A 17,966-nucleotide genomic window follows, 5' to 3' on the forward strand; every position below is an offset into this window, starting at 1 on the left:
ACAGGTGTGCGCTTGGCTGATAACCACTAGGCGCGCGCCACGCCACGTGCAGGGCCATCCCTTCCACCTGAAAGGACTGGGATAAGGTCAGTCGTCCATTGGTAACGCAAGCTGGCTCTGATCTTGATCCACAATTTGCCACCAGGTCGCCAAGGTCAAAGCAAGAAGGATCCTCGTACTCTCCCTCTGTTGGATCGCCCCGCGTTGAGAAGTGTAAGGCATGTTTCCCGCTAGGCTGTGGACGTGCCAGCACAACCAGTGGCGATGACGCCATGGCACATGGAGCATGTGTATAGACACTTGCGGCGACGGCAGCTTGTAGAGGATACTATGTAAGTTACGATGCTTGACAGGAAAGCGTCGACAGAGATCCATATATGAACGGCAGAACTCACGAACTAATATGGTCAAGGAGACGTCTTCAGAACATCGTCGTCCCGCACCGTTAACGGACTCCGAACACTACCTGGCCTCCTTCAACGACAATGAAGTCTACCGCGAATACATTTCCGTCGAATATGGACCCTCTCTCAGGCTTCAATATAGCTCGGCCGGATGATGCGAGGAAGTCGACTCAGATCACGTGCAAGCTCGTCGGCCATCCTGTAAATCTTCTCAGTGTTCAGCAGGAAAGCAATGTAGCGACCGACCTTGATGTGTGTAGTTCCTGAAATGGATTCCGAGCGTGGCTGTATACGTACAGAGGGCCCTAGTCTGTATCATGATGTATGAGTCCAACGTATTCTTGAGCTGCCGAGTCCGAATCCTAAAAAGCTCCCCAATGATGTATTTAAAAAGATTGCGAAACTCGCTCTGACCTTTTCTTGTAGCTTCGGCAGGTTGAGTTGCTTTTCATCGTCAAGTGAATCGCATGGCGCACGAAAACCTGCTGACGGGATTGAGCGAAAAGGACATACCTCGTCTCCACTGAGAACAGCAGCTGTACTTACTAAATGAGACAGAGAGACAGTCGACAAACATTCCACGAAACTAGATTTATTCAATCCTGACCTGAACCTCAATCGAAATTGGGCGCATGTGGTCACTCCGCCTTCGAACGTACTAGTTGTAAAAACATCCGCGAGACCCTGGCAATTGCAACGTCCTTGACGAGGTCCGGAGCAAAATCGTGCGGAACCGATAGCACTACGCAGTAATTGAGGGGATGCCTTTTCCTCCTTCTCCGAGTTGAAGACAGAGGCAAACCAGGTCTCAATTGACAGAGGACATCGCGAGATGTCTCTGGAGCCTCTAGTAGGCGCCAGTGACAATATTGTCCATGTGAGGGTCTTCAAGTTGAACCGAAATGTTTACAGGAACCATGCTAATCCACCCCTCAAACGTGGGCAGTCGCGCTACAAGACTGCTGTCATTGTCATGTATGTGAAACTCGAGCGTTTGTGAAACTCGAGCGTTGAAACCTGACCGGCAATGTCGAAACAAGGAGGTAATGAGCCTCCAGGACCGGGTGTGGTCACGGTTCTGGTACGTGCCGAGTGTTTTGGGCGCCAACGTGACGTACCTTCGAATTCTTGGACTTGCAGAACTACCTATGAACAAAAAGTGCAGCGAACTGGTATACCAAGAAATCGGAATGCAGGATCATCGAGATGGTTGAAAGATAGACACAGAGATGCTTCCGCTGATCGCCGCTTGCCCTGCACACGACAGGAATGGCCTCGGACAATCTATCAATATTAATGGAGGTGGATTGCAGAGATGGAATTGTCTTACACTTGTCACTCGGAGGACAGTTTTACTATCCTCCGATCATCTTCCATGTAAGCTTAAGGCAACCAGCCTACTATCACGCTGGGGTCTCAGGCCGAACACATCCTGTTGTCAGAAAAACTCTTTGTCGAGTGCGCATCCAGAAGGTCAGAAAGAGGCCTTTAAGACACTTCCCTCTCTGCTATCTGCCTGTTGCGGCTGTTGGTAAGCCACCATTGCCTGTCGTGGCAGCTAGACGTCAACGGTTTGGAAGGTCTGTCCGATCATACGTGGTTCTGACATACCCGTCACCCATTTCCGTACACGATCCATGTTCGGTTTATACCCTTGGTTTTCTTCAAGTACACTCATGAGACCATGTCTCTCACTGCGCCCGGCTCCAGTTCTTCCTGTCGCAGGAGAGTACCTCGGGCTCACAGCTACTGCCCGGAGATGCACAACCTATGTTCTTCAACACCCAGCCTACAGTTCGACGTCCTTCCCACGGAGCATGGCACTTCGTTTCCGGTGATACCCAGCCCACCCGACAGCTCCTCTCCCAGCACCCCTCCACCTTTAACGTGCAAGAGCTCTGGTTCTTATATGCGAGGTGTATTCTCCTACGAGGAAGTAATATCTTCCACTCCGAAACGTGCACGCGCTGTCTCTGTCTCATCTACCGCACACAGTCCTACGTTACTCCCTATCGGAAAGCGCCCAGCTGCGCAGTCATTTGAAAACCCCAGGAAGGCGGAACGTGCAGCAAGGCTCGGTGTCGGGTTGGGATTTACTGTCTCGGTTCCGTCGTTCAACGCAGAAACTGCCCGTACTGAACGAGCCAGAAGACGTCATGCTATCCACTTCCATTCACATGCTCAGTTCTCGGAAGCGCTCCGTGTTATACTCGACTGCCATGAAGGCGTAGTATCGCATAGCGACAGGAGGGACGGAGTGTCCGAGAGCAATGATGCAGATGACGAACGGAACTACTTGTGGGGCACAGATTCTGAAGCCGACGATGCGCGCCACTACTACCCGGAATGTGCAAATATGGCCGTCTCCCGCCAGTTATCCGTCTCAGCTCTCACCGCAGCCTTCCCTTCACCCCCATTGTCCCCTCCTGATTTTCCTCTGTCGTTCTCTCAAGCTCCCAACGTAGATCCGGATGGTCCGCTACCACCTGCCCCCACTATCCCCGCTTGCCGGACAGAATTTGGGCCTATAAACGACGATTTCGGTGGCTACAGGATGACAGTAATCGACCCTGTAGAGAGCATGGCAAGACTGGAGATTAGTATGACGCAGTTAGAAGCCTTCAATCCTTTTCGCAGCGGATGTGATTCATGGTTCACTGATGAAATACACATGGGGCTATGCTTATCACCGGAGTACAATGACGCCGTTTCGCCAATTGTGCAGAGTACGCAGGGGGCAGTGAATAATGGAACTAAAGACGGGAAGGTGGATGACGAAGACAGCAGGGGCGATCCATCTGACGAGGGACCATTGTTATCGGAGACCCCCGCGACGATCGCGTCGACTTTCGCAGAGTATGAATGTGCATCGTTCATCTCTCATTCAAGCATCGATTCGGCGACCAATGGGCCACGGAAACGTCAATCCATCGTCAGTGTGGGACTGCTACCCAGCTTCGATTTCGAGGGGACAGATCTTCCAACGGCGACCATTCACAATCCGCCCCCCCGCTCCTCATCTCTGGCAGGTCTGCGTCCACCTTCCTTGTCGATCTTATCTTCGCGGTCTACCCCTTCGTTACGTCTGGATGTTAAAATTTCCTCATCCACGACGAAGACAACACCCTTCCTCTTCCGACCCGTCCGCCAGACTTGCACGCCGCTATCTCCGTCTGAACCGACTCCCTCACTATTCCCATCTGTCAGTGCTTCTATTCAGACGATACAGAGCTCCACCTGTTTGCTCAGGGTGGTTCCGGAGACAGCGCTCGTAGCGCCGACGACACCGCCGCGAGATCATGCAGTGGAGACGCTGCGGTCGTTTATGCACGTCACGCCAGAGCAGCAGCCATCTCGCATGAGCAAGCTCTGGAATCGTGCATGTTCTGGCATGAGTGCTGGACTGAGGAAGGACAAGAGCGCAAAGTGGTTAAGAGGCAGTCACATTGCATAAGTTCGGCAGAAAGGACATTTGGGCTTGGAGTGCGTACGTGGTATTTTGACCGGAAGGCTTTATTCCGATTTTATTCGCTGTACAATTTAGATGTGTGTATCGTTAGCCCTATGTTTCTCATTGCTGCTTTACTCTTGTTGTAGCTTGCACGTTTGTTGCGTTTCACTGCACAATTACAGCAGCCTGACTATGCACTAGTACTGAGCTAAAGGAGGATGCGGAACTAGAGGACTTGCCTCATTGGGTTCTCCGGACATTGCCGAGATCGGCTCACGTAACAGGCTATTCAACGCCAGACCACTGGCAGTGACACTTTTACTGGTATTTATTCTCTCATCTCCAGCTTTTCGACATGCAGGCTGTTCAGGAGCTCGAGCCTATTGTTCGTATACGCGACCTCAAGAAGGATAGCGTCAATTTTACTCTGGAGAATGTCGACCTCGGGTGCGCGGTCCCGCCAGTCCGTTGCTTGCGCTTTTGGACTGACCTTTCTGAAGGCTTGCAAATTCGTTTCGCCGGGTAATGATGGCTGACCTACCCACAGTCGGTGAGTACGATACGCGCACGTACTTGTGCAAACCACGCTCACTGTGAGTAGCAATTGACATGGTGGAGGTCGAGACAAACACGTCTGTCTTGCCGGATGAGTTTATCTCACATCGGTTAGGTATGATCCCACTCGTCAGCGCGAATTGCGATGAAGGCATGCGATACACTCGAGTACGTCCCTACGCACACTATGTTCTGTCATGTCCCGTGTTTAGCATCTCCGGTTGTGCAGGACTGTACATGTTTGTCATGGTGCCAGTATTGTGCGGTAGAGCTGGTGCTAAATGTTGCGTGCAACCTCGATGACACAACTATGGATGTGACCAGCTCGCATCTGGACGTGGTTCTGCCGGCGCCGGGGAGCATCGGTTGGAACGACGAGGGGGACGGTGGTGAAGAGCTTTCAAAACGGGCGGAGAACTTTGGTCACCCTGTAGGGAAAGGTACGCCTTCCTGGCTTCCCCGACCCGTCCTACGCACTAAGCAAGGACCCGTGTTGTTCTTTCGTGTCATGCAGATGATCCGTCTGTACCGCCAATTCTCATATGCAAGCTCCGAAAGGGCCAAGAAATCAAGTTGCGTTGTATAGCGAAAAAGGTGCGCTATTCGCTTCACACTCTTGATCACACGTTGCGACCGAATGTTCAAATCCTGCAGGGCATCGCAAAGGAGCACGCCAAGTGGTCACCATGTTCGGCAGTAGGGTTCGAATACGACCCATACAACAAATTGCGGCATACATCGCACTGGTTCGAGAGCGACGAGCGTGCGGAGTGGCCGGTCAGCGAAAACGCGCGGGAGGAGGAGCCTCCGCGTGACGACGTGCCGTTTGATTTCAACGCGCGCCCCAACAAGTTCTACATGGAGGTAGAGACCGACGGGAGTTTGGGCCCACAGGAGGTGGTCATGAAGGTAAGCCCGCGCTTCTGTCGCCGAGAACATCGAACATACCTGTCTGCGCATAGGGTCTGCAAGAGCTCCAAACAAAATTGGCTAACCTCATCTTGGGCCTCAAGTCTGAGCCAGAGCTCGACGCGCACCAAGGCGGTGAGCAGGCGCTGCCAGCAACAAACGGCACGGCTGGCGGTTCCGGATGGGGTGCGGGTGCGGGTGCAGGTGCGGGTGCAGGAGCAGGTGGCTGGAGCGCAACGTCACCAAGCAGGGCGGGCGCTGGGTGGAGTAGTCCCACAGGCGGCGCAGCGGGTTGGGGAAGCCCTGCTCGCGGGGGCGGATGGGCAGGGACAGCGTGGAGCGGCACGAGTCCTACCACTGGTGGGGGAGGGACGAGCCCCTCGTCTGGGAACGCAGGTCCTGCGGGGTGGGGTAGTCCACAGGCGGGAGGTAGCGGATGGGGTGGTACTACCGCGAACGGATGGTCCTAGAATTTGTGTCTTGCGTTGATGTACATAGTCTATAGTTTTGTCTAATGCTGTCGTACCTCACGCTTTCATCCCGATCATACACAAGGATATCTGAACGGTCAGATGGCTGATTTCATATTGTCCGCATCTAATGTTGGGCTAGTGCTACATATAGGGTCAGTATTCTGCCAGACCGTACATACTCGAAGTCGCTGTGCCACTAGCAGCTGATACAGTATACTGTGAGATCGAATGAACAAAGACAGCGATTAGATGATACAGTATATCTGCGATTTTGAGGCATCAAAGACGGCGACAGGACCTTACGTCGGTTGCGCGGAGGGTGGCTTCAGCTCGATCTCCTCAGTACTTGTCTGGTGCTGGGGAGAGGGCATTATCAGGGGCGACGGCATCGTGACAGGCCTTTGTCGGAGGCTGCTCGCGGAGTCCTGCCGAGGGGCCCTCATTTGCAGCTGCACAGACAGTCAGTTCATAGCTCCAAGTCAGACGAAGGCAATCACAATGCTTACCTCTTCCGACTCGTCGAATATATCCTGCGAGTCGTCCACTGAGAGACACACATACATTCAGCTTGTAACGTTCGAAAGAAAACGAAGAATAGACGCACACATGACAGCATTCTTGTCCGAGAACGCCCAGTTTGCCGTGGGGACACGCGACTCCTGCAGGCGGCCCACCGGCTGGTGTATACTCTCCTTCTTTCTATCCTCCCGTGCGACGTCTTCCCAGGGGACCTCGGTGTACCTCTCCGGCGCGGGAGTCGCGTCAGGATTGCCCTTCGGGCCGAATATCTTCGCCTGCTTCATTGCCGTTTTGAGAGCGCATATCCATTTGTTGCGTCGCTGGGCTGTCGTCAAGACGTTATGTGAATAAACGAACATGACGAGAGGGAGCTCTCTCACCCTGAAGAGCCGCTTGCTGCCAATTGCTCTTGTACTTGATGTCGGCTTTGAGGGTCATCAACTCTTGACCAGGCATATCTGTGAGACCGACAGTCAATAACGTAGATGAACAGTTATCGTGGGGGAACGTACCGACTACCACGACATCAAACGAAGGGAGGAAGTTGCGCCTGTCGACCTTCAGGAACTCTATCATCAGTTCGCGCAGATGCTCGATCTGCTCAAATGTCGTCGAGTAGGCCTGAGCGCACGCAATCAGGACGTTGTGCATCATCACGGATTAACTTGGACGAAGGCGCTCACCACGTCGAATTCGAACGGCTCTGACATCTACTGGACAGATGAGAAAAGCCCACGATACGACACAAAACACGTACCTGCGGACTACGCCGCATATTCTCGATAAACTACGAAGACAGACGCGTAAGACTCCTATAGGCAGCTGTTTCTGTCCACGACATACATAGGTGTTCAGGATAGAGTTCGGCGCCTGCACCTGGCACGAGTTTCCGTCAAGGAACACGGTGCTCAGGAGGCGGATCTCCTTCACGGTATACGTCTTCGTCTGGATCGTGACACGGTCCCCGACGTCGAACGGATGCTTCAGGAACAAAAAGATGATGCTCGTGAGCACCTCCACGACGCTCGAGCCGATCAGCCAGCTCAGGCCTGTACCACCAGTCAGCAGGGCCCACGCGCTGATGAGGTAGCGAACATACCAAGGATCATGGTGCCTGCACCGGTGATCAGGGTCGCAAGTTGCGCTTCCAGAGCGACGGCGATGACGACGATGACGACGATAACGTACACGCTCATGAGGATATTGTCCAAGCGGCCGACGGCGCTGTCGAGGTCGTGCATCGAGTGCTCGAGCGAAAGCTGTTCGCGATGGCAGTCCCTGCCGATCCACATGAACAACGCTAAACGAATATAATAGAAGTGCGAGGTCAGTACGTACATGCAAGCCATCTCTAGCTCATCTCTTGTAGCATCGCCGTTCATGTCCTTGTCGAAGATCGCGAACGCGGCATCGGCCTCGTCCGGGCTGCGGAAGAAGCGCGCGATGTCCTCCACGAGGAGCTCGTGCGCGCCAGGTCGCACGAAGGAGTAGTAGAGGCGGCGTGCGAGCTGAGGAAACATTCAGCCACTCAAGGACGGGCGCAGCGGGCGTGTCTCACCAAACGCGACTTGTTCGCAGACTCCAAGGCCGTCTGAACCATCGCCTGGGGCGAATTTGGTTGCAACACGGAACTGTGATCGCCATGCATGAGCAGCTGCGGAACACATACGCCGGTCAAGCTCACCTGCCGGCAATTTCAGACGCCACGTTACCCAGGGCAGTTGTCGTAGTCGTTGCAGCGAAGCGCACACCCTTCAACGCCTTCTTGATGAACTTCTTCGGGTGCATGGACGCCCGCTTGTCGGTGGGGCCGTCACGAAGTGTGTCGGACCGCCATGGTATGTCGCTAGAGTGCCGATAAAGAGTGACCAGCACTCGCACCGCGAACTTCTGGTCTGCAATGCGTTCTTCATGCGCCCAAGTAGTGCGCGGATAAGCTTCAAACGAGCATACAATCGCGACGTTGGCATACCAGCGTAAGACCGTTCATGGAACTTGCCCGCAATCCACTGTATGGCGAACTTTTCAAAAAGCAGTACCCCCGCGCAGACGTAGAACGCGAAAAGTAGCTTCGCGACAGTGTCGATAATTCTGACGTCGCTGGACGTTGCGGTAGATTCCTGCCGGGTGTTCACCAGCGGCTGGAAACTGATCCAGACTGCGAGCGTCCAAACAAACAGGGCGACGTATCTGTGGGGCGCGCGCGCCAGATTGTACGTATTCAGTACGTTAGGTGTACGTGAAGACGCGTTCGACAGACCTCTTGAGCGCGTAAAGCCACTCAATGTATCGCCGCGCTCCGACGACGACAATACCAACGGTATGACGCGCTACATGCGGCAGCAGCATGCTGTCACAATAAAGTTAGCACATCATACCACCTACGATCTGCTGATAGCGCATACGCTGTGGCTAGCGAGCCCCACCATCCTGTGACACGATACATTTAGCTAGGAGCACGAGAACACGTTACAGACTAAGAGCGCATACCACACCAGACGATAGTAAGCCAGATGCTCCACCACATCAGCTTGACGCCCCAAATCTGCGAAGAAGGTAAGAAAAACTCACACAAGACAAGCATTGCTCCAAATTACCGTAGCATGGGGGTACTTCGTAAGACCGAGGATACCTGGAATCCACAGAAGACCAAGGACGGGAATGATAAAGACGATCCACCGCGTGACGATCGATGCGTTCAACAAGTAATTATACAGCTTAGAGAACTGGAGGAAGCCGAACCGTATTATTATTATGAGCACGCAGATCACGCGACGAGGCGCGATTCGAGAAGGGGTAACGCACGCCATTGTTGGGGACGTCGCCCTCCGCAAACGCAAGGTGCGCCTGGCTGGCGTGACGTGAGTCAAACTCGACGTAAGAGTGCTCGAGTTTCTTGATGCCAGAGAGGATGTCCCAGCTGCCGCTGTGTCCGCGCGCAGGGTGGTGATAATCGGCACCCTCGCCGGCGCCGTGGGACGTGCCTTGATAAGGGTGGTGCCCGTGCCCGCGCGCCTGCTCTTCGTCGTACTGGCGCAACGCGCTGCTGAGCCCTGTATCGGAGTCCGATTGGGACACGGCGACCTTCTGCTTGGCGTTGGACTTGGATGGCGGGCTGGACCGGCCGTAGTCGTGTATGCGCACGGAATGCTGCGAGTGAGAGGGGAGAAGCGGATAGGACGCGGTCTGCAGGTCCTCGAAGGGCGGGGGGGACTTGATGTCGCGGTCTTCCGCTTGTCGGGGCGAGGGTTGGGCAGACATTGGGGTGTCTCTATCTAGACCCGTCTATCAGATTGTAAAGACTGGAGAAAGTTAGCGTTCTATCTAGCGAGGGCTGCAAGGACGCGCAAAGGGGACGATACAGCAGCGCATGTGGGGGGAAATATTAAGGACGACGAGGCGGGGCACGGAATGGTATTTGGCAGAGAAGGGGACAAAGAGCGCGAGCATGGAACGCAGAAACGTGACCGACGCGATCGAGTCGATTTCCTTTTCCGGCGGTGAGTGCGCCACCTCAAAATCGTTTCGTAGAGACGAGGGTCCACATTTGACAGCTTGTACCTGGCGTGTCTCCACTCCGAGCATGAAAAATATTTCCCCCCTTCTACCGCTCGATCCATTGCAGCACCCTAATTACTCACGTAACCATTATGGCGTACACCGTTCTAATCTGCCTCCACTGACCAAATCCAATCCATACAAATAAGCACCCGCAGTGGATATTCTCCCGACACGCACCGCACTCCATGTCATCTAAATGGCCATCGTGGCAACGTCCCCGCCGTGGTCTCTAGCACCGACGCGCTATTTGGTATCTCCATGAAAGGCTCCCCACCTGGGAGGTCAGGAGGTGATGGTGATGGCATCACATGCCGCCGTGGCTTGAATATGAGCACGACGATCAGCCCGAAGATGATCAGCAGGAGGAGGAATATGCAGCTTCTCCTCCCAGTGTTCTTCTGGTACCTGTAAGTCGAACCAGGCGTCAGTTCTCGCAGATCCAGAGAAGGAGGGGAAGCACTTACTTCGTCGCCACGGTTAATTCCTTTACAGCCTCCTCCATCTGCGCCGCCGTCTGTTCAATGTTGTATTCAACGCTGTCCAGCAGTGTGCCCTGGTCGATGACCAGCACCGACAGGTCCTTGAACAGTTCCGCCAACTGCGATATCGACTTGGCGATCTCGGTCAGCTCGCGGTCGCGCGTGCGCAGATCGAGGTCAGTCGTCATCACTTCCTGCGCGATGGCGTTGCTTCGCGACTAGCATCGGGGGATGGGGAATTAGCACATGCACGCAATGCTATTCGACACAGATGACACACCGCAGTGGCCGCCTCCACATCTTCGTCCACAGCGTGCAGGCCTTCTGACCCTTTTAGGGAGATGGTGCCCGATGCGAGCAGCAGATCCTGGTTCTTGATAGCGTGCCCTTGCAGTTCTGTCGACCACGGGGTAAGCGGCTGACGCACAGTGCGATCGATAACACTCACTCTCCAAGTACACGCGCTGCTTCTTCCGGAAGGTGGCACTCAGCTCCTGCACCTTGGCAGCGAGACCGCGCTGCACGTTCTTCGAGGCGCGGTCCTCGTGGCGGGAAGGGGGAAAAGAGTGTGCCGCGTTGGGACCGATTCGCTGAATGAGAGCGTGACACTGGCGGAAGTCCTGTTCCGGAAGGGGAAAGGTGAACACGCGTCAGTGCAGACAACTCAGCGCAGTACTCGTGTTATGTCAGTCGTCATGGCCTCTATCTCCCTCTCCTCTGCGCTTCGGTCCGAAAAGCCGGGGAGGACATGCTTTGCATGCAGCTTGTCCAGAGCAGCGACTGGGTGGCGGTGAGACGGGGGGGAGCGGAAGGGATAAGGATCGCACAATTGACATACTTTTAGCCTGGGTGCCTGCGAGAATCTCCTCCACCTGGTCGGCGATATCGACCCTATGCGAGAATCGATGGATAATGAGAGGTTGTCTCCGGCTAAAAAGGCGCGGAGAAGCGGAAGAACAGGACGTACCACCTGGGCGGCAGGTCCGCGTCAATGGCTATGTGACCGGGCTCATGATTGATGAGACCCTCCTGCTCGTCAGAATCGAGGGAAGCGTCTGTGTAGTGTGTGACGACGCGTGAGCGGCGGAAGCGGGAGGAGCCAGCGCGAGAGTCGCGGTAGGAGATGAAGAGCAGAGTCCGTGAGCGCGTCGTCGGATTCGATGAGGAGCCTGAAGACATTGGCGTGCAGCCGCGGTGGCTGCGGTGGGTGTGATGGGTGCCGTTGTTTGTTTGGGTGCGGCAGGGCCGGCATTACGGAATTTATCAGATAAGATTAGATTGGGTTTGCACAGCCTCCCTCATGCATCTCGGCGTCGGACTCGGACTGTGCTGCTCGTGACGGAACCGGACCTGCGTGCCATATGCGCAGCCCGTCATGGTGCTGCCACTGCTGCGTGGACGCTGGGCGCTGGGAGGCAAAGGCATGGACGTCGCTCGGGTCGATGGCTGGGAGCAGACAGTGGGAGTCGTGGCAGGCTGTGGTGTCTCGTCGTGGTTCTTCCTGTGCTATATCGTCTCGAATCAACGTCGAATCGTCTCACCGTGCGCTGGAACAGCTGCGCCAGATTCTTATCGATCTAGTCCGGATCAGCGTTATTCTCTGCGACCGTCTTGTGACTGGCGTTGAATCGTTTGCTGGGCCGACCTCGTCTCGATGTTGGTTGTCCGGATCGCTATAAAGGGCTCTCCTCCTGTACCTGCATGACCAATTCCCCGCCCCTGTTTCCGCCGCCTTTTAACGTTGCCTCTACTAGCTCCTTCCGCCCGCTGCTCTTCCATCCTCTCCGTTCCGAGTCTATAAACATCTGCCCTCCGTTCCGAGTCGGTCCATATCCGTCGTTCCTCCCTGCTGATCGCTGACACCCGCTGTCTTTAGCATCCGCCACGTCGAGATGTGCAACCTGACAACGTGCGTATTTGTCTGTTTCTTTCCGACGCGCTGGCTTACCCTGGTTTGGACAGCGAAGGCACAAAGTATGGTGGATGCGGGGTAAGCGCGCGCACTAGCCGCTTCTCTCATCAACGTCGCTTACTGACGTCATCCTGCCAACCTGCAGCACTACATTATCGTGAGCACGCTCTCCCGTCTCCTCCTGTATTCGTTCGCTTACGCCCAGCAGACGGTGAAAACGGGCAAGATTGACTGCAACAACCCCTATTGCGTCCATTCCCAGCGGCACCGCACCCCCTGCCACAACTGCGCATGCGAAAAGGTCCGTTTGTATGTTCCCTCTCGTGTCATCGCCCTCCTCACCGCGTTTCTGCAGTTCTACGGCCCCGACGCTTCTGAGACCGTCACTTCCTTCAGCAGGGACTACTGCCCCGAGTGCAGGCCCTGGTACAAGGGCGCCACCACCGCAGGCGGCGTGCGCGGATAGCGCTGGCACCTTACCCATCCCATGCCTATTCTAATACCGCCTATTTCTCACTTATTCTTCTCTCATCTCTTCGTAATGCTGTATCGTCGCTGTCCATCTGTCGCTGTCAGCATTCGCATACTCACGCGCATCCTATTTATCTATCCCATACTGTGTACCACATTAGTATGTATAATCACGATACAAACAATACAGCAAGGTTGAATACAGACAGCTACAACACACTGCCACCATCGCGACTACCATTTCACCGCGAGTCCGACTACCTCGCTCTCGACAGCCCGGTACTGAGTCCGGAAGAGATCTCGTCGCCGCATTTCCGCCTTCTCGTCCAGCCTGTCCTTCCATCGCATCTTCGGCCGGACGATCGTCGTTGCCTTGCACACGTCAAACAGTACGTCCTCGGCCAGACGATCTGCTCTTCTCCGTACCTGCTTGCCTTCTTCCACATCCACATCCACACACTCAGGCGTGGGCGATGGCGGCGGAGTCGGCAACCCGTGCCAGTACGCTTCCTCAACCTTCTTCGTCCACTCTCGATCGCCCCACTTCGCGTCAGATCCTCGCGCGAGGCCATCTTCCTCGACTTTCACGCCGTCGCCTTCCCAGTCCCTCTCGAAGCCCTCCGCATCCTTCTTCGGTGGCAGCACCGCCGGCTTGAGCTGCCCACCGCCGTTCACGCAGCCGCCGGGGCACGCCATGACCTCCACATAGTCGTATCCACGCTCCTCGTGCGCCTCGCCACCCGCCTTCCGCGCGCGCCCGCGCCCTCGCAGAGCCGTGCGTCCAGCGGCGCCCCGCCCGACCTGGACGCCCGCCTCGCGCCCGACCTTGCGCACGACGTTCTGCAGGTTCCGGAAGCCGTAGCACTTCGCGCCCCGGAACACGACCGCGCCGCTCGCACGGTCCGTCAGCGTGTGCTCCTCGTAGTCCGCGCTGCGAATCGCGCGCACAGAGAGCTCAAGTGGGGACGCGGACGTTGCGGAGATCGTGGAGATCAGAGACTGTAGGTACGAGCCCGAACTCGTTCCCGGGTGCATGATCAGTTCGGGGATGTCGAGCTCTCTCGCGATGTCATACCCGACATCGTCGCCGATCCCGTTACTGGGAGTATATTCGCCCGCGACAGGTGTTGCAAGGTCCCATCCCTTGTCGCGCATCAGCTGCGCAAGCTCACCTGTTGTAAGCACGCAGTCGACGTCCCGCGTCGCATAGACGTCGTTGTAAAAATCCTGGCGCGACGCCTCGAGCTTCTTGTCGTAGCACGGCATAACCGTGACATGGTATATCTGTGACGGACTGCAACAGAGCACAGGCGCATGTGTAAGCCGACCGACGTATCGAAGGAAGGACGCGCACACTTTTCCCCACTTGGGGCCCAACCACTCCTTCACAAGCGTGCCCATCACCTGCTGCGGGCTCTTCGTGCGACTGATGAACGGCAGCATTTCCCCGTGCGTCTTCTCCGCGTAGCACACCCACCCCGGACACGCACTCGCCAGCATCGGCAACGGGAGTGCGCCCTCCGCACCCTGCTTCCGCTCCGCGAACTCCCGCGCGTGCTCGAGCAGCGAGACGTGCCGCGCGAACGTCGTGTCGTACACATGCTCGAACCCGAGGACCTGCGTGCAGAACGCGCGGACGCGGCGGAGGACGCGCGAGAGGTCCACCGGGCGCGCGCTGCTCGAGGAGAGCGAGGCCGCGAGAGACGCGAGGCTCTGCGGTGCGATCGACAGCACGGGCACCTTGTGCCCGGGAGACGTCGGCGGCGCGTTGCCCGCGAGGAAATTCAGCACTTCCGTGTGCGACTGCAGCGTGATCAGCACGGATTCTGCTGAGGTGATGCACCCGCTGACCGTGCGAGCCGCGCGTCAAGCCCACTGCCGTCGAAGGGGGATGTGGGACGGAACGCACCTGCATGCGAGGCAGTCGTTCAGGCTGACCTCGGCGGTTTGGAGTTTGTTCCCCGCGCTTGTCGAGTCGTGTGCTGAGACCTCGTAGTACGTCCCGCTGGAATCGATCTGAATCTGGGTCTGTAATCCGGTTGTCGATGAGTCAACTATGCGGATGTCGCGGGAACAGGACACGCACGGAGGCTGCAGCGTGCTCCGGTGGGGCGACTTTGTTGGTTTGCTCGACCGGCTTGATACATGCTTGCGATGGAGTGATGAAGTCGTTGAGATCCGTCAAGGTCTGTTTCAAGGAAATCAAAAATGCTGCGGTCAGTGCTCTCTGCGCGGCCAACGCACCAGCGCCCCAGAAAACGCCATGACAGTTGTCAGTGAAAGAAATAGTAAAGGAAGGGGCAAGAAACGAGTCCGAGGGAGAGTAATAACTTTCCCCAGCCCGGGAAACTCGGAGCAACCCATCTTACATCATCACCGATCACATCCGAATCAGGGAATTTTTCAACGGCTGCCGCCGCAGTTGCTCTCGACGAACGACAAAACTCTTCTGGTTTGCAGGCAACTCCATACCAGTACTGATTACTTGTGCCGTTATGGTACCGCCGAGCCTGATTGATGTTCGTGGACCAGCAAAGACCTAGGCAAGGCAGTTCACGATGTTTTTCTTTCCCAAGGGTCTTTGGCATGGTGCACAAAGTCGAGACTCAGGGAACTTGCCAACTTCGCTACGGTACGAGTCAAATTGAATCACAAGTGGTATATACTGGTGGCCTGGAACCCCGAAGCAAGGGCAGGCAGCAGGGAAGAGTGCCGCCCTTGGTAAGCGAACATTATTATAATATTCTCACCTGGAACTCGTCGGATCATTGTCATACTTGATCGTGGCAGGTGAAGCGAATTGTACGCTAGCCTGCGTACGCAAGCTGCGAAGTCTCCGAAGGCGTGTCGCTGGGTTGCTACTGGCAGAGGTGCTAACAGCATTCGGATCTTCGTCGAGCTCGGGGTTTCGGGCATACCAAGGTGAAGTATTCCAGAGTGACAGTGTCTGGCCAGGCTACTCACATGTAAATTAGAGGCAACCCTGCAGATACTACACATAAACCCAGTTAGCTGGTGGACATTCATGTTGCTTTGAGAAGTCAGTTTTTCCCTTTCTGACGCATCTGTTGCGTTGCGTGCATGACCTCTGAAGAAGACTTGATGACCAGATGCAGACTGAGGTGAGCATATTCTCATATGTCTCTTTATGTTGTATTACAGCACTTGTAGATACAAGAAATGGTTCAGCAAGCTTCCTCTGCAACTTGCCTCTATGTTAATTCTTAGAATTGGATTTGCAAGAATCGATGTCTCGTCCAGATTGGCTGTGCTAAGAATACACTCCCTGTGAGTAGCACATGATTGTGACGGTGTTATTTCACTCAGCTTATATGTGTCTGAAAAGCTGGGCACAATATGAAGAGGTGCCATGGCCATCAAAAACACCGCTGTGCAGGGAAAGTTGTTTTCCACCGGAAGAAATCAGAGCAGATTGTGCTGCAGTACCTGGAGGAAATGTATAATCTATATAATGCATTTCCTGCAGCATTTCAGTGCACATGGCAAATTGTACAATTCACATGGTGTGCATGTTCCTAGATCAGATCAATAATGTTTATCGGGCAGAGCTTCAAAGACAGGGAGAGTCAATATGCACAGGATAACTTTCCTGAGTGGTACTTTTCCCTGATCTCATTGAGAAGTACAATTCAGGTGAATCTGTCCTCAACAAGCATCTAGAGCATCTAGGTGCATAGCTTAGTGGCATAAGCATCACATCACTTTCAGCTACGACTGCAAGGGTGAGACAGACAACTGGTGAGGGCAATGGTGAGTTTTATGGGAATATATGCATTTTTGTAACAGAAGGTTGTAGAGAGAAGATCATCTCAGTTTTCCACAGTATTCTAAGCAACCCCATAGACATGAAGGTGAGCAGGTATTCAGTTATGCAGTGGTGTACCTTTCTCTCAGGATTACTCTGCATATTCTCTCACCCTTGCTAGCTATCACTTAAAAGTGTATTATCATGTATGCAATGCACAGATTACATTCATGCTGCAGATCCCAAGTGTAATATCCAGCAATGTCCGATTTGGCGAAAGTGGCAGGCTGTGGGTATTGGTACATGCATAATTTACAAGAGAAGGGTTTACAACAACATCGAGGACTTCGTCAGTACACTGGGAGAATAAGAGTACAACAATGACGGATCGTAACAAGAATATTGGAAGATGGCCGTGTGAGCACCAGCAAGCACCTATAAGACACTAGTGAGGACATTGTTCAACCAACGTGAGTACACCGCGAGAATAAGAGTACAACAATGTCAGATCATAACAAGAATATTGGAAGATTGCCGTGTGAGCATCAGCAAGCACCTACAAGACACTAGTGAGAACATTGTCGTTCAACCAACGGAATCATAAAAACTCACAGTTCTACGCAGGCTTTCGATTCAACTTGCGGATTCCTCGCCAAAAGCTTTTGTACACGCCTGCACCCTTCCGCACAGAAGGTTGGAAGGTATTGACATACACGTCGTGATAGCTCCGAAAGACACATCGCGACTCTCCAGACTCGTCGCGCTCCCAGTCCATCAGCGTCGCCCAAACACAGTGCCACTGATTGTCCTCTGCAAACCTGAGGGCAAGTGCTGAGTGCTGCTGGTCCCACTGGCTTTCCCTTTCCCCAAGTTGGAATGCTTTGTCCACCATCGTGATGACTGTGGCATTGGTCAACGTGAGGTTCACGTCGCATCGACCGTCCGCTGGGTTGAGGATAGGCTCAAGCCCGGAATCCATCTCGAGATCCTTTGGAAGACCACGATGTACCGGATTATAGCCATCGACGAGGATCTGGTATACAGTGTTGTCGGTGAAGTGGAGGGTGACGCTGGGATGGTTTCGAGAACGTTGGACATGTTTCAGAACTTTTCCGACCAACTCGGAAGGGTTCACGCCAATTTCGCGAGGCTTGGGTGTGTTCTGAGTGGTAGTATGTCGCTGATTAGGCATTGAGGAAGTAGCAGAAGTGCTGAAAGACATCGCTGACCACAGGACTTGAGAAGTATCCTATTCACAGAGCAGGACAAGCAGTAGAAAGAAGATAGGTACACCATATACTACGCCATATATCCTGTGGCCCAGATGAATTGGGCGATTGCCATTGTTGTGCGGAAAAGGCGCCACGAACTTGGGAAGGACGAAAAAGATCAATAAAGTAGTGGCCTAATCCAGCAGAGACTGCAAGCATGATGCGGATGAGAGGCCGACGTCGTCAACGGAGGCA

The 17,966-nt window shown here is 54.5% G+C and overlaps 7 protein-coding genes across 7 annotated transcripts; 3 read left to right on the top strand and 4 right to left on the bottom strand.

The window, feature by feature from the left end:
- Window positions 1–2,088: 2,088 nt before the first annotated feature.
- Window positions 2,089–3,858, top strand: SCP_0308040 (hypothetical protein; the record flags this gene model as incomplete). The annotated part of the gene is made up of 1 exon (XM_027756191.1): window positions 2,089–3,858. One exon carries the CDS (start codon window positions 2,089–2,091, stop codon window positions 3,856–3,858), a length of 1,770 nt encoding a protein of 589 aa, XP_027611992.1.
- Window positions 3,859–4,210: 352 nt separating this feature from the next.
- Window positions 4,211–5,789, top strand: SCP_0308050 (DNA-directed RNA polymerase II subunit RPB3; the record flags this gene model as incomplete). Its single annotated transcript, XM_027756192.1, has 7 exons — window positions 4,211–4,302; window positions 4,356–4,405; window positions 4,457–4,578; window positions 4,640–4,850; window positions 4,925–5,004; window positions 5,065–5,319; window positions 5,373–5,789. The coding sequence occupies 7 exons, from the start codon at window positions 4,211–4,213 to the stop codon at window positions 5,787–5,789; spliced, it is 1,227 nt and encodes a 408-aa protein (XP_027611993.1).
- Window positions 5,790–6,091: 302 nt separating this feature from the next.
- SCP_0308060 (Uncharacterized MscS family protein) lies at window positions 6,092–9,572 on the bottom strand (the record flags this gene model as incomplete). Its single annotated transcript, XM_027756193.1, has 18 exons — window positions 6,092–6,241; window positions 6,299–6,336; window positions 6,397–6,636; window positions 6,692–6,769; window positions 6,824–6,932; window positions 6,995–7,021; window positions 7,069–7,098; window positions 7,155–7,360; window positions 7,411–7,589; window positions 7,650–7,819; window positions 7,870–7,942; window positions 7,996–8,218; window positions 8,284–8,501; window positions 8,572–8,661; window positions 8,717–8,741; window positions 8,802–8,856; window positions 8,909–9,037; window positions 9,117–9,572. 18 exons carry the CDS (start codon window positions 9,570–9,572, stop codon window positions 6,092–6,094), a joined length of 2,496 nt encoding a protein of 831 aa, XP_027611994.1.
- A 488-nt stretch (window positions 9,573–10,060) lies between these two features.
- On the bottom strand, window positions 10,061–11,530 carry SCP_0308070 (t-SNARE affecting a late Golgi compartment protein; the record flags this gene model as incomplete). Its single annotated transcript, XM_027756194.1, has 7 exons — window positions 10,061–10,277; window positions 10,337–10,569; window positions 10,632–10,747; window positions 10,800–10,971; window positions 11,028–11,131; window positions 11,190–11,242; window positions 11,319–11,530. The coding sequence occupies 7 exons, from the start codon at window positions 11,528–11,530 to the stop codon at window positions 10,061–10,063; spliced, it is 1,107 nt and encodes a 368-aa protein (XP_027611995.1).
- A 713-nt stretch (window positions 11,531–12,243) lies between these two features.
- On the top strand, window positions 12,244–12,729 carry SCP_0308080 (hypothetical protein; the record flags this gene model as incomplete). The annotated part of the gene is made up of 5 exons (XM_027756195.1): window positions 12,244–12,260; window positions 12,314–12,341; window positions 12,409–12,420; window positions 12,472–12,564; window positions 12,619–12,729. The coding sequence occupies 5 exons, from the start codon at window positions 12,244–12,246 to the stop codon at window positions 12,727–12,729; spliced, it is 261 nt and encodes an 86-aa protein (XP_027611996.1).
- Window positions 12,730–12,968: 239 nt separating this feature from the next.
- SCP_0308090 (Cytosolic Fe-S cluster assembly factor NAR1) lies at window positions 12,969–14,999 on the bottom strand (the record flags this gene model as incomplete). The annotated part of the gene is made up of 5 exons (XM_027756196.1): window positions 12,969–14,028; window positions 14,089–14,580; window positions 14,644–14,762; window positions 14,821–14,922; window positions 14,979–14,999. The coding sequence occupies 5 exons, from the start codon at window positions 14,997–14,999 to the stop codon at window positions 12,969–12,971; spliced, it is 1,794 nt and encodes a 597-aa protein (XP_027611997.1).
- A 2,117-nt stretch (window positions 15,000–17,116) lies between these two features.
- On the bottom strand, window positions 17,117–17,930 carry SCP_0308100 (hypothetical protein; the record flags this gene model as incomplete). Its single annotated transcript, XM_027756197.1, has 3 exons — window positions 17,117–17,662; window positions 17,730–17,749; window positions 17,801–17,930. The coding sequence occupies 3 exons, from the start codon at window positions 17,928–17,930 to the stop codon at window positions 17,117–17,119; spliced, it is 696 nt and encodes a 231-aa protein (XP_027611998.1).
- Between the last annotated feature and the right edge of the window lie 36 nt (window positions 17,931–17,966).

This window comes from Sparassis crispa, assembly GCF_003851025.1.
Source record: "Sparassis crispa DNA, contig_000002F, whole genome shotgun sequence".
In the NCBI taxonomy this organism is placed as follows: Eukaryota; Fungi; Basidiomycota; class Agaricomycetes; order Polyporales; family Sparassidaceae; genus Sparassis; species Sparassis crispa.